The sequence below is a fragment of the Pelmatolapia mariae genome, linkage group LG5, assembly GCF_036321145.2.
Source record: "Pelmatolapia mariae isolate MD_Pm_ZW linkage group LG5, Pm_UMD_F_2, whole genome shotgun sequence".
NCBI lineage: Eukaryota > Metazoa > Chordata > Actinopteri > Cichliformes > Cichlidae > Pelmatolapia > Pelmatolapia mariae.
This window is the reverse complement of record NC_086231.1, coordinates 18849903-18864896: the sequence shown is the minus strand read 5'-3', so window position 1 is coordinate 18864896 and position 14994 is coordinate 18849903. Positions and strand designations below refer to the sequence as shown.

Below are 14994 nucleotides of genomic sequence, written 5' to 3'. Positions count from 1 at the left end.
AATGTTAGTACAAGTGGGAGCCAAAGTTATAGATTTGGTTGAGTATGTAGTTTCAAGACTGTGTAATATACACAGCTAACACCAGGAGTGAGAAAATGCAAACCGTTACTACAATATTTGCCTCGTCATTAGCCCTTTTGTGAAGTTAACAGGATGGAGGGAAAAATTAATACAGCATTGTATTGCGATTTTGATAGAGACACCAAATACTGATATTTTATTAAATAAATTTAAATATTCTTGGAATACTATGAACAAGAGGACTCCTGAAATAACATTAGGTGAGATCTAACAGATTGCCAACATGTTGCCATCAGTGTGAATGAGTCTTTGTCAATGAGCACAATTCGAGGGGCCTTGACTCAACTGGCCGCCAGCTGACTGTAGTCTAGTTATATTCCCATAGAACAGAAAGGCTGGTGAGCGCAAATAACCACAAAAAAAATATCCAAAGTGAGATCACTTCTCTTGTACTGGATAAAATAGACATTTACAAAGTTTAACTGTGAGGAATAATTTGCGTTCAAAAAAAGGTGACAAATTGCAAAGTAAGTTATTGCAGTACTCAGACGTTAAAAATTGCAATAATATCATATCCTCATTGAAGTATTGTAATAATATCATATCGTGGGGTGTTTGGTTATTCCCATTTCTAATGCTTGGCTTTGCATTTCGTAACCAAGAACCATCTGCAAGGTGAACATGGGAAATCCTACCTCTTGTGAACTTTGCTGGGAAGTTCTGGAGGACAAACTCATATCCTGAGATGCACTCTGAGAATTTTCCTGCCAAAACTGAGACTCAAAGAAGATCTGAGAGTCTGACAAACTGGAGAAACCACTGGTAGATGCATTTCTGTTTGCATTTTCATCCCCATGAAGTGTAACAATAGAGAAGAAAACACAAACACAGTCAAATTATGTAGCAAAACCACTTAGTAACCTATTTTTTTTTAAATTGTGTTTACATGTAAAACTTCAAATGTTTTTAGCTTTAAAACGGAAAATAGCAAAGTTATATGTCAATAACATAGATTAAAAAAAACAAAAAATCGTGTAGTGGCACATTTTAATTACCTGCTTCCAGTTGGGATATTTAGCATTTCCTTTATATTTCTTATATGATTCATTGCTCTTTGGTTATCTGTTTGTAAAGATAATAAGTTAGCCACAGTCTCATCTAACTGTCATATTAGCAGTACAGTAGCTGACAGGTAGATATTAGCAAGTTGTTCACAGCTAGATAATCAATAAAGGCCTTCAGTAAAAAGTAATCTTGTTAACGTTAGTGTGTACAGATGTTATATCAGTAATTCGCCACTGAAATATATTATTTAAATTACCTCACAGTTCTTACAGATGTGATTCATTTTGTGATAGCTAGCTGTGTGAAACGTAATTCAAACTCCCGCCATCTACAGAGGCTGCGCTGCGTTCAGTGGCCGTCGGAATGTGTCCTACTGCAACACACCTGAATAAAATTAGTAGGTCATTATTAGTAAGACAATAGAACTTGATTGCACGCTGAGGTGGCAGTTCAGCCATTTGATTTATGTTACAGCAGCTCATGAGTGAATGAACATGGTGCAATAAAAAGTACTTTTAGAAGTACATTTTCCAAACACATTTGCTTACATTTATGTAAATTTACTTGAGTAGGGTTAGGGGTTGCCACCTCAGCATGCAGTAAAGTTCTAGAGAGTCTTGCTAATGACCTACTGATTTTATTGAGGTGTGTTGCAGCAGGGACACCGGTCCTTGAGAAAGTTTTTCTTATCATACAGAGATACTTTATCAATCCAAGTATTTATTGACATGCCTTGCTCACCCACCCATGGCTCTATCGGCATTTATTTTCAAACATCTGCATAAATTAGATTAAAGATAAAAGCAATACAACAAGCTAAACAGAACTGTAAAGTGGTCCATTATTATTGAATGAATTATTACTAACACAATATTTTTTTGTACTTTGTTTAAAAAATTTCAGTTACTCTGCAAATCCTGTGAAAATATTTGAGTGTTCAAAACTGCAATTTATAATTTCCAAACCCTCGAAACATTCAAGAGCGTTGTGTGTACTGATCCATTATTAATATTATCATTATTACTGGTACTAGGAGGAGGACGAAATGGAGAATGAGAAGAGAAATAAAACAAATGTTCTGTTTGTTATTCTTCTGTTCTTTCTCACAGGAGCGTCGCCGTTCTTATGACTCTTATTTTGAAAAGCGTTTCCGGAAGTTTACATGCTAAATGTAAATCCGGTAGCTGTGAGCCACTCGTTGTAGGATTATCTGTTTGTGGGTCAACACCAGAGGTGTGTGGATGAGCAGTCTGGCAATAGCTGTTACTATCTGTGTGGTAACACCTCCGCGGCGGACGAGACCAGCCGGTTACTAAACCGCGCCTAGGAGTTTGGTCAGGCCAAAGCCTGGTGTTTGGCTGGTAAGTTAACTTTTTCTGTCTCCACATTCAGCGGCTACTGATGTTGTTAGATTGTAAATATATCCGATCATGTGAAAAAGGTTTAGATCTTCAACTCGGTAGTTGGGCGTTATTTTAACTGCTACAACAATCAAGTTAAGCCTTCATCTCGGTGACAGGTGCTAGCTACTGTAGCTGAACCGCTGTGTAGCTTCACTGACGTTAGCTCGTTGCGTGCAGTTTTCTGATAATTTAGCTTTGCTGCTTTGCTCCTCAAATAATTGTATTGTGCTGCAGAGTTAGATGTAAAAGTGTAGTTTTTCCACAATAAAAAGTTGTGGGGGGAAATAGTGAAAACTACTTTATTAACAACAAAAAAGGGCTATGCATTTATTTGTGTTGTCATGAATGTTCAAACTGTTTAATGGTAACTAAATTGTAGTTTAGTATCAAGCATATACTGCATCTTCCACTGTTGTGATCAGACAAATGTATTCTTATATTAACTAAATTAAAGCAGTTAAAGACAAACATATTTACCTACAGTACTGTGCCTTGAGCCATCCTTCATATCTTATTTTGTTTTCTGAAGATCCTTTAAAGTTTTTCTTTGGACATTGGATGCTTTTTCATTCCTTTTCAGTCCAGTCCTTGTACCTGACCATTTTTTTTTAAATTTTGTTAAACCACTTAACACTGACCTGTGAATCATTCAAGCATAAAAGACTCGCCTAATTCAAAGGATGAAGCAGTGTTGTGTCTACCCATAACAGACAGCTTAGCAACTAACCAGTTTTTCTGTCTTTATTCATTTTGTTACTAGTAACCTGTCACAAAACCACATAATTCGTTCCCATTTATTTAGCCAAATCTCAAAAAAAGAAAGAAAAAGTTGGCACAGTTTGACAGGCAGAAAAAAGTATCTTAGCGACAACAAAATGATTTGTAGTGTTATTAACTGAAAACTTAACATGTGTTGGCATGGTGTGCAGCGTGTCCTTAAAAAAATAAGGAAACAAGACAAGATTGTTTAAATAATCCAAACAGATTAATAGTATGTGAATGTAACTAACTGCCACAGGATCTGAGAGATCATCTGGCCCAGTTGATCCATCTACTGTTCACTGAACACTCATCAGAAATGGTCTTAGTGTAATCTTTAAGAAAGGACAACCGTAGTATTCCAAATTATTAAAGAACTGGAATGAAAATCAGCGACAACAGGTGTTGTTAAGGAGTGATGAAATTGGATTTTTTTTTTGTCAAATTCTTGGTAAATCTTTAGTGACAATAGGGAGGGAATGATTCCTGTAACAGGAAAAAAACCATCTGCAAAACCTGACTATGGGAGGGCAGCCATCTGCCTCGACCGGTTGGGGAAGAGGGGAAGGTGAAAGCAAATAGTGTTACAACAAACACTTGGCAGGTTAGACGGGCCCTCAACTGCAGATAAGAAACATGTTTCTCCTGGGATACCTGCAGAAAAGTACGGAGAGAAGACACTTAAATCAGAGGCAATAGTGACACACAGTGGGCTCAAATAAAGTCTGTAAGTTGCATTAGGGTTGAATAAATAAAAAAAAAAAAAATGATTTAAGCTGAGAAAATCTGAAGCCAGCTCTCATTACTTACTGGTTTTCTAAGAGGAAATTCAGCCAGTATGTAGGCTTTATAGACATCCTGTTTATGAAATGTATTAAAAGTTGTGTCTGCTTTTTGTTTTTGTTTTTCTTCTCCAAGGGTTCAAATATGGCTCTGCCATTCCTTCTGGTCTTTGCTGCCACCGTGATTCTTATCAGACCCGAGACGCCTGTAACTAAGGTAGGAAATGAACGTTACCTAAGGCAAAAGACCAGCTCATGCTTTGTTCTGCTGATGTCGATCTCTTAATCTATGCATGCTTCTCTGCTTACAGGCCCTACATCAGAACTCACTTGAATGTTGTGGTGATAAGCAAAAAGCTAACAGTTCATGCTCAAATGACACCCACTGTGAACCAGGTAGTGTGGATGTTTTTAATGTCTTATCACTGACGAACACTGGGAGAAAGCATATTGGCCTTATTACGTTGGCTACCACTGAGATTTGACCTGTTTGACATCATTGTTGTTATCAGTATACGATTAGGCAGAGTTAAAAGACTGAGAATAGTGCAGAGCCTCTGATTGTTAAGTATTTTGGAGATTTGTGCATATGGTCTCTTTAGTCTAGTTGACCTAAATTATTCCCCATAATGACTCAGAATAATTCATTTCTGAAGTTTGGAAAAAGGCTTGCTGTGCATCGTACTTGTGTGTTAATGTTTAACTACGCATTTGAAGATCTCAGGGATTAAATGTGTAGTTAACACTTTGTTTACTTAAGATCAATGTCGGCTGTACGTGGCCTTTGATATAAAATGAGTTTGACATCACTGATATAGATGATTTATTCTGTACAGTTGGGATTCAAAGATAAGTTAAAAACAATTCTGCCTTTTTGATACATGAATGGAAACAGCTTGCATTTAGCAGCTACTTAAAGATATCTGCGTGACGCTAATAAATCGCCATGCCCTGTTACCTCATCAGATTATAGAAACTGCAGTTAATTTAGTGTATCAAACTGGAGAAAGACTTGTAGTTTGTTGCTACAGCACTATAAATACTCAAATCAAAGTGTGTAAAAATTCACACTATGTAATGCAGATGTCATTCTCTTGAATTTCACAGGATGTTTCCTGCGCGTCCTCGAGAACACCAACACCGTCTGCATATTGTGCGACTCGGCAGCTGTCGATTTAGAAAACGTAACAGTCTGCACCTACAGTAAGGACTCTCGGCTCACTGCGTGTTGGATTGTGTCGCGCATGTTTGGGTCGTTTGCGTTAACATGCCTTTTTCTGTGCTTTCTAGACTACACACTGGAGCGTAAAAATCATACAACTGTAACGACAGTTGTTCCTAAAATTGGTAAGACGTGCAGACTGATTTTATGCGGTGTGATATTCCTTGCATGGTTAGAAGAGACGGGAATGTTTGATGCAGTAAATGTCTGTCAGTTCATTTCCTGTTTTTGTGCTGTGTGTTTTTGTGCAGGTGGCCCTGGTGTGGCAGCCTCTCTACTTCTGGGAACGCTGTTGATCAGCCTCTTCCTGATACTCTCTGTCGCCTCCTTTTTCTACCTCAAACGCTCCAACCGACTTCCAAGTATCTTCTACCGCCGCAACAAGGGTGAGGAGCACTACACAGTGACTCAGTGACACACTTTTGGTGCTGGCTTTGATTTTGTAACTTTCTTTTTTCCCCTCCAAATGCAACATTATGTTTTTGTTCTTTTTCAGCCTTCATATTTCAACCAAGTGAGACAGTAAGTGGATTTCGACTTTTAGTTTTTTTTTAGTAATAGTAGCATATTCAGAGTGTAGAAACTGCAAATCTGTTTTCAACAAAGTCTTTGTGCGTCAACTGTTTAACCTTTGCTCTTTTCCTTCTAGGCTGTTATGATCCCCTCCTCGTCAGGTGAGATGGCCACACTCTCTTTTGTAAACTGTAATCTTTGACCAGGAAGTACTATGTGAAGCAGCAGTATTTGGTATTATTCATGAGGATGGATGGCAAATTTTTCTATTTAAAAAAACAACAACCCCAAAACAATACAAAAACAAACAAAAAAACCACACAAAATGAGCTCAAACATGCTAATTGTGATTACAGTGAATGTGTCCTCCTGTTCCTCTCACAGATGATTTTATGACCCTTCATTTGCTCTCTTTTCCAGTGAGGAAACCCAGATATGTCCGAAGAGAGCGACCCTCTGCTTCGTCAACACTGAACAGTGCAACCATCACGACAACTTCATCTGCTCAAGTTTATAATGTGTAGGGTGGGGGGTGGGGGGGGTGCAGGTAGGAGAGAGAGCTCAGGAACGTCGTAAGATTTACAAAAGGGCGACGGAAGACAAGATGACTCTAATAAGGATGGCCAAATTTAACTGTAGCTGCTTTTGCTGCATTCATGTCAATAGGGCTGTTAATTTTTCTCTATGTATTGAGAGTATAACAAAAAACTGACCAGTATCAAGTAACTAACTTTCTGGGGCTCTGAACTGTCTTGTACACAATTAGTTATTCGTTAAAAATGAAGCAGACACGCAGTCTAGCCGTCCTAGGAAAAATGGCTCGTGTTCATGTGCAAGTTTGTCTTTTCTTGTGGTGAACGAGAGTTGCCCGTCTCACGATCATGACTCAGTTTAAGTGGAAATGCTGTCGGCAAGCGTTTTTTATCTGCTGCGTTTGGTAAATGAAGAGTTTGGTGAACATGTGGATGCCTGTCAGGTTTGACTCGTAAACCGTTCGTCGTGTGGACTTAGCAACAGAACGGTAACATGCGATGAACATTTTGTTTTTACTTGTGTGCTATTTATTTGCATTTTGTAACTTGCACTGAGTTTTACTGCTTAGAATTAGGCTGACAGGTTAAAAGACGTGTCATCATAGTTTTATTTCTTCTCTGGTGGACCAGGTCTGTAGGCACTATATTAATGATGGATTGTTTGATTGTATTTTGTACTCTTGTTGTTGCCGTTGTATTTATTATTTTTGTAATCAGCCAAGGTGAATGTATTCCACGTGCATAACACAGAGCATGCATTGCAGTTGCATGCACTTTTTTTTTTCATTCCATGTGCAGAGCCACTCCTTCGCTCTTTTTTTTTTTTTTTTTTTTTTTTTTAGAGCTGTGATCCTGCTGATGCATATAAAATAAGAGTTCCTGTTTTTTCCTGTCAAAATTTAGAATTTCCAAACATCCCCGTGCACTTTATACATCTGAGGTCTTCACTGGACTTTGGACCTCGATTTTTTTTTTTCCAAAGAAATCAATGTTGCTATTTAGTGTGATTGAGATTTTTATTTTCTTTCTGTTGCATAGACGGCAGCTCTGTAGTTGCATTTTGAACATTACTTGATTACTATTAACTTTGCCAAATGTATGAAGAATATGGCTTTGTCCTAAATGCTGTTACTGTGATGACTCTGCCATTATGAGCTTTAAATGGAGCCAGGAAGCATTTAATCACAATGTGTCTGTACTAATAATTGGGTATTTGAATTATGACAAGTGGCCTTTTTACTGTAGCTCCAATCCTAAACCCTCTCCAAGTTCTATATTGTAGTTTTGATTCACAAGATGGTTCTAAAAGTTATGTCTGTCTTCAGTATGCGTGGAGCAATCTGAACTGAACCAGATGAAAGGCAGCAGTTATTCCATGAATATTCCTCTTTTGGCTTCATGTGTTTACTGTTGTACAAACAACCATAAGCTAAAAACATGTACATATTGTTTTATACAAATGATGTATCGTTTTTGTAATGATGTACATATTCTAGTTTCAGTGCCATGAATAAATTCAGAAGATCTAAGTATTGTTTGCAGAAATAAAGCACCTTTCATAATCCAATGCAAAGTTGCCTTGTCTTTGCTGTTGTTTTGTAAACTTGAATGTATTATACCCGCTGGTTGTCTTGAGGAGGGAAAAAGGTTAAATTGTTCAAATTAACTTACAAAAAAAAATCATTTATAACATTGACAATATTTTTACTATAAAAATAAGAATACAGAGAAAGCAAAACCACAGAGAAAAACTTTAAACAATATGCAATCTATAACAATCGCAGAGAGTGCAAATCCCCCTGAAGGGCAAAGGCTATACTACAACTTTACGATGTCTTTATTACAACATGCTGATTTCAACCTTTTATTAAACATGCTAACTTCAACTTTTTCCTAATTTGTGTGACCTATGACCTTGAGGCATTACTGAAATGGTGTATTTTATGATCATCTTTACTTATTCTTTACAAACATTCCTATTACATATGACTGAAGAATTCTTTCTACAAACTGTAAAGTCTTTAATCTGTAAAAATTTTAACATATGTTCGTGCAGTGGGTGATTTTGTGAAACTTAATGATTTTTAGTGTGATGCCACAGGGTGTCATACTGAAAAAAATAAGCGTGTTGTGCAACTCTTTTAATGCAATATATTACTCGATATGATGTCTTAGCATTTCTTTTCAAGGTCAACTTTGACCTTGGACGTTAACAATGAAGGTTAAGGTCAAATGCTTTGCCATCCTAGGTGCTCGTGTCCCCCAAGACCTAGTATATTGTTGTTGTTTCAAGGTGATCCTTACAAAATTTAGGGTAAAAGCTGAGGTAGTTTTTACTCATTTTCATTTTTGGTGAAACCCTGACCCGTTTTTCACAAAAATTAAATCAGCAGAGTTGTTATAGGTATCTACTATCACACAAAATTTGAGATTGATGTGAAAACTGCAAAAAGCAAGACTGCTGACATTACAGCCAACAAAAATGTAAGAAATCGATCAAACAAGAACACTATCATTTCCTAAATGTTGCTGATACAATCAAAGAAAGAATTTTAAAAATAATTTTCAAGATAAAAGACATTTTATGAAAGTTTTTATAAAAAGATTTAGTTTTTGGGAAAATAAATACATGTGTTTATGAATGACAGTAAAAATGTTTGGATTTCTGTCGTGTTTTAATGTAATAATAGAACTTATATTGCTGTTATTATTATCAGGGTTAATATTTTGGGGAGCTGGAATGTCTCGTGTCTGGCAGTCGAGGGAAGGACGTTTGCACCAGGAGCTACATGTGACAGGACATACTACTCTATTTATAACATCTGAGTGCAAGGGCCCAGTCTGACATATGCAAGGGCAGATGGACATCGTAGCTTATCTATTCCTGCAGGAAAACGCAAAGCTACCTCGAAAACTGGATGATTTAAAAAATAAATAAAATAAAATCTGCATCAGGTAAGCCTCTGTATATTTTACTAGAGCACATTTAACATAATATAGTGTGGTTATACAGCTCGTGGTTATGGATACTGCTGGTAAGATATTTAGTAGTATTGACCCACAGCAGTTTATATTCTGATAATATTAATTAGGACAAAAAAGTAATACTAATGGTATTTTACTGTTACTTAAACAAAACCACGGAAAATGGCAAATGTATTGAGTTTGACACGTTGAGGCCTATAATAATCAGTCATTTTTGAGATTTTCCCTATGTTGAAAAGATAAAAAAAACCCAATGCAGATGTTTGTTAAGCTCATATGTTGTTCCCTGACACTGGGCAGCTGATTTGTTTTCATATCAGATTTTATGACCTGTTTTCAAAGATCAGGGCCCTGGAGTATTTTGGGGTTTGTTATGGAGCTTGTGACTAAGGTGCTTTGGTGTTACTTTGCCACTCTGAAGTCTCGCTCATTGATCAAACTTTGATCTGAGAAAGCTTTGCCCTCTACACAACGGCTTCCTTTAATGACAGGTGATTATAAGCAATGTTAAGCCTAAGACAAATGCACATGCTCTATATTTAACTCAAATGTGTTGATGTAACCATATCTGCTACCAAAGATACCAAGAATGGATTGTTATGCATCACTCAAGGCCACTTTAGTTAAGCTTATGCAAAAAATAATAATAATCTGTTTAAGTATAAATATATATTCTTCTTTTTTTTAGATTGAAGAGCATGTGAATTGTCAGAATGGATGATTTAGATCACAGCATTCACATTGCAGAGGATGACTGGACAAGCTTCTATGAGGAGAGTGAGGAGTGCAGTCTGCTGCAGCCTTCACTTGCCTGCCTTGATGATGCCAGCCTCACAGATTCAGAGGATTCGGGAAACCTAAGCTCAGCTGTCAGCCAAAGCCAGCAAGACTCACAGCAGAATCCTGATAATGACAAAGATGGAGATACAAGCAACACAGCAGAATGCACTGAAGAAGAAAGCTCAAATTCGTCAGTGCCACTTAATCAGCCAGAGGATGCTGCAACAAAATCTGAAGAGGACTTTGAAGTATATCCTAAATGTCCTGCACCAGTCCCAGAGGAGACGGGTTACAGCGCTACAAACACTCTGCAAACTGAGCTACTGAATAAATCAGAACATCTGACAAAAGATGGAGAAGTGCAGCCAGAGAGTGAACCGCTTTCTTGTCACCAAACAGGATTAAATGTGAATGAGCCAGACATGACAGAGAGGGCTGTAAAGGAAGATGTAAGGAGTGTTTCTGCAAGAGCAGAGAAGGAACGCTGGTTTGTGACAGTGAATGATAATCCCGCACGATGGCGAGCACGTCCCACCTCTGTAAAAAAAAAACGAAGACAAAAAAAACCCTTTGAGAGACGTCACGTGTGCAACACTACTCAGGAGAACTCACCTGAAAATGGTGTAAAGTTAGAGATGAATGAAAATAAACCTGCATCTCAGGGAAGAAGGGAATCTAAATCAAACCAAAACCAAAAATCAGCCAGCAACCCAAATTATGAACACAATGTGGAGGTAGGAGTCATTTCAGAATCATCCCAAGTGGCTTTAATATCTGATGAAGAAGACAATTTTCCATCACTCAAACAAAATATTCTTAAGCCGATGATGAAGAGAAGCAAAAGTGAACCAGACAGCTCAGCTTTGATGGCACAAGACCCACTCACGCATTCACAGATGGAGAATGAGGAGTGCGATGAGCTTGAAGACAGTGCTGAGTTCCTCTCCGTTTACAGTTATGATTCAGAAAGCTATTTGTCAGCAGCTGAATCAGTGGAGGAAGCTCAGCATCCTCCTCAACACCCAGAAATGTGCCGCTCGTTATCTTTGACATCCGACTGCCAAAAAAAAGATGCTGACTCTACACAGGACAGACAAATGCATTCTTCTTTTTCCACCAATGTGTCAGCTGCCAGCTGTAAAGTTTATGAAGGTACCGGCGCTGTGCCTTCCCCGATGCATCCATCTGCCAACCAAAGAAATACAAGCATGCCAGATCATATCCCCCCATGTGAAAATGAAACACACAGCTTGATACTCTTGGACACACCTGGAGCCCAAAGACATAAAATCAATCTTTCAGTATCTGGTTTCTCTAAGGAAGAACAGCCCTCCCCTCTCTGTGTTCCTGATGTAACAGTAACACCTTGCTCTCAGGAAGACTGCCCAGAAACATATGCCAAAGCTGTGGGTCACAGTCGACCCGTGTACGCCATCTCTGCTTTTTGGGATGAAATGGAAAAATTGACAATAAATGACATTTTGCAGCTCAGAATGAATAGAGGCTCGTCACCTAGAGAAACAGGAGAAGCCACGACACCAAATGTAGATGAATCCCCAACAAATCATGACCCTCTGGTTGACACTGTGGAGTATAATTTGTCTTGCAGCACTCCCATGGATATGTCAGACACAGCAGACTCAGACTATTTCACGCAGGCCGACGAATCTAAGCCAGACCAATCAAGCTGTGAGTTTTCCACCTCAGATTTTGAAGAGGAGTACTGGCAATTTGTTGGCGCCAGCAGGAACCCCAGCCCTGACCCTCACAGAAAAAACAAGCACAGCAGGAGTGACTCTCCATTCTTCTCAAACGATGAGTCCACATGCTCTGAAGGCAGAGAGACGCCTGTGCCTTTAGAGGACTTTGCAGGGCAGTGTTTTGACAGCCAGAAGCCCCACACTTTGACCTCAAGCACACTTGCATTGCCTAGACAGTTAACCAAAAGTAAAAGTATGCAGAATATACAAACTCTCAACAGAGAGAATGCATCTTTGCCTGCTTTACTTGGTAATGATGAAAGTAGTCTGTTTTTTAGCAGATGTCAGTCTTTGGCAGAAAACACCGCTTTTAAACTAAGTGACAGCCTGGGAACACAAATTCCTCTGTCTTTTCTATCCAGCACAGACTTTCTTGATTACCAAATATCTTACCCAGAGGTGTTTGAATACTTTTTCACAGAGGATAAAGTAAACTCTGACTCCAGGCGCTTCACTGTTTATGATCCAAAAGACATCTCCGTGCCTCCTGTCTTTGACTATGCTCTTTGTTCATGTAGAGATGAAATGTCTTTCTCTCCTCTTCACTGCAATGAGGAGAAACCCATCCCCATTTTCTCTTGTTCTCATCCTACTGTCAGAGAACTCACACTGCCCAAGGTGGACTATGTTTTCTTGAGTGCAAACTCTGATGAAGTGGATGACATCTCTCCCCTTAGAATTGTGTCTCATTCTTTCATTCAGGCCCACCAACATGGATCCACAGTAGAAGCAGCTGTGGGTGGATCTGCCAGCTGGAAAAGTTTACTGTCGATAAGAAAAATTCACTTCCATGATAAAGGGAGCATATGGTGCAGAGGATCTGGTGACTGGGTGTTTCCAGTTGACTTCGAGAAGATACCCAGCAGGAGAGAAGATCCAGGGGCACCGGTGCTCAGTGAGGGAAGGGTCTCCCCGGCTTCCTCGCAGCTGTTTAGAGAGCTAGAAGAGCAGCATTTCATTTTGGAAACTATACAGACAACAAGTAAACATGAGCTTACGTAAAATCAGGAGACATAAATGTAAAAATGCAACATATTCAATTTCACTTTTTGCCCTTACAGGACACCAGGGCATCTTCTCCACACTGAAGCAGTCAGACATGTGTTTAGTCTGCATTGCCTTTGCCTCCTGGGTACTAAGATCCTCTGATCCAGAGGCTGCTGATGCCTGGAAAGCAGGTATGATCATTTCTGAATTTATATTCCTCTATCAGTCATAGTCAGTGGTAATGTTTTTTCCATTACTTTGCTATGTTTCCTGATAAAATTTAGGGTAACAATTTATGATTGGGCACCCTATTCAGTAGTTAATTTTGTAAGTACTGAATAGGTAAATTTTAAGTGATTAGTATTTTTTGGTATTTCTGTAGAAAAATTAATTATTTTCCCATCTTCCATCAAGCACACCTTACTCTTGAGGCACAGGCGATGTTATGGAGAGGCTCAACTCTAAGGTACTATATAGATAAGAAGACACTGTACACTCATTTTGATAGTTATGTTTGAACTGTGATTATGAAAAAATCACATAGGCCTGCAAATGTTAAGTTTTTATTTTTTTATGTAAGTTGGTAAGGAAGAACAGACCTTATTATATTTATATTGGTAAAATAAAAGGCGCAAGATTGATCCACTTCATAATATGGCCCGTGCCCTAAAAAGTACTTATGTTGTAAGATGGGGAAACATGGTTTGTTTCAAAAATTACAATTAAATTGCACACTACTAAAAATTACTTTTGCAGTACTTTAAATCACTCACAGTACAATTTGTGTCTCCTTTCCTGTAACATGTTTGAAAGTGAGGCAAAGTTAATCAACTTCATAATATGACCCGCGCCCCAAAAAGTACAGTGTACTTACAACGTAAAGGGAACGTATGGGGAGATATCGTTTTGTACTTAAAATTAATTATGAAGTACTGTAAATTACTTATAGTATAATGTGTGTCTCCTTTTCTGTAAGATACCCAAAATTTAAGCAATACATAAAATTACCTAGGCATTACTTAAATTTATTTACAATGTAATTATTAGTTTTTCCCTGTAACATACCTGAAGTTATGCAATACTTACAATTACTCTTGAACTATAAATTACTTACATTTATTTACAGTTTAATTATTTCTTTTTTTCCTGTAAACACTTGACTTTAACCCCCTTATTCTAGCGTACCTACTTTTAAGTATTTGTAGGTAAATTTAATTACATTCCATTTTCAAATCAAATACACTGAAATTCCATTTAGTTACTAGAGAATTGCGTCCTTAGTTGTAGGCTTTATTATGAAGTGCTGCCAATTTTAGTAAGGAAAATAACTTTTGCCTTAAAACATTAAACATTTTCCCTGTCACATGTTTGTGTACTAGGTGATCAAACACGAAAAGTTGAAATTCAAAATAACCTTCATGGAAATCCTTTTCAGCTCTACTAGCAAATCTGAGTGCACTGTCAGCTATCCGGTACCTGCGGCAGTATGTGAAGAAGAGGAATCCTCCTCAAGCTCAATTTTGATATGTACATACAAAACAAACTACTTCCAGCCATTCTCACTTGGGTCCATGCATAAAAAGAAATCCACTGTATTTATATTTTGCAAAATGTCTACAGTTAAAGTGCATACACAAGGTTTAAAGCTACAGCCCGGCATGAATTGAGAGAAATTAAAGTTGTTTCCAGCCTCAGTTGTTCTGGTGCAATTTCTAGGTCAAGTATGGACAGTATGTGACAAAGATATTCAGGATTTATAGCTTCAGTGTGAAGGAACAACAACGCAGTTTAGAGCCACAAAGCAGAGATTTTACAGCGATATCCGGCATTTTAATGTTTTATTAACTTCAGTGTGTCACTTCTGGGTAGGCCTGTGTTGATACAAGGACCATAACTAGACATTTTAGATTTGCTCACCACCTTCCACTTTGAATGTCTTGTTGTGCTAAAACACACAGCTGCATAATGTCAGAGCAGCTTAATTTTGACCAGATGGAGAGTGTAAGTGGTTGTCTGTGTGGAGGAAGAAAGGTTTTGCTGTAGATGTCTCATATGTATTTTGCTGTATGTTGTAGGGAAAGGTTAAATAGGTGACAGAAAAGCTTTGAATACAAATGGTGGCTCACAAATGTCTTTGTTTGAGAGAATCTTAAGACAAAGTCACGTCTGTGTATGATTGCACCC

The 14994-nt window shown here is 38.1% G+C and overlaps 1 protein-coding gene across 1 annotated transcript; it reads left to right on the top strand.

The window, feature by feature from the left end:
• Positions 1–2268: 2268 nt before the first annotated feature.
• lg5h1orf159 (linkage group 5 C1orf159 homolog) lies at positions 2269–7847 on the top strand. The gene is made up of 9 exons (XM_063474008.1): positions 2269–2447; positions 4167–4247; positions 4342–4426; positions 5138–5233; positions 5321–5377; positions 5504–5638; positions 5749–5774; positions 5902–5926; positions 6186–7847. Exons 2-9 carry the CDS (start codon positions 4176–4178, stop codon positions 6287–6289), a joined length of 600 nt encoding a protein of 199 aa, XP_063330078.1. The 5' UTR covers positions 2269–2447; positions 4167–4175; the 3' UTR covers positions 6290–7847.
• The last annotated feature ends 7147 nt before the right edge of the window (positions 7848–14994 follow it).

Coding starts and splice junctions, on each gene's coding strand:
- lg5h1orf159 (XM_063474008.1), top strand. CDS start 4,176: ATGGCTCTGCCATTCCTTCTGGTCTTTGCTGCCACCGTGATTCTTATC. Junction 5,378..5,503: donor GACAGTTGTTCCTAAAATTG/GTAAGACGTGCA, acceptor GTTTTTGTGCAG/GTGGCCCTGGTGTGGCAGCC. Junction 5,775..5,901: donor TATTTCAACCAAGTGAGACA/GTAAGTGGATTT, acceptor TTTTCCTTCTAG/GCTGTTATGATCCCCTCCTC.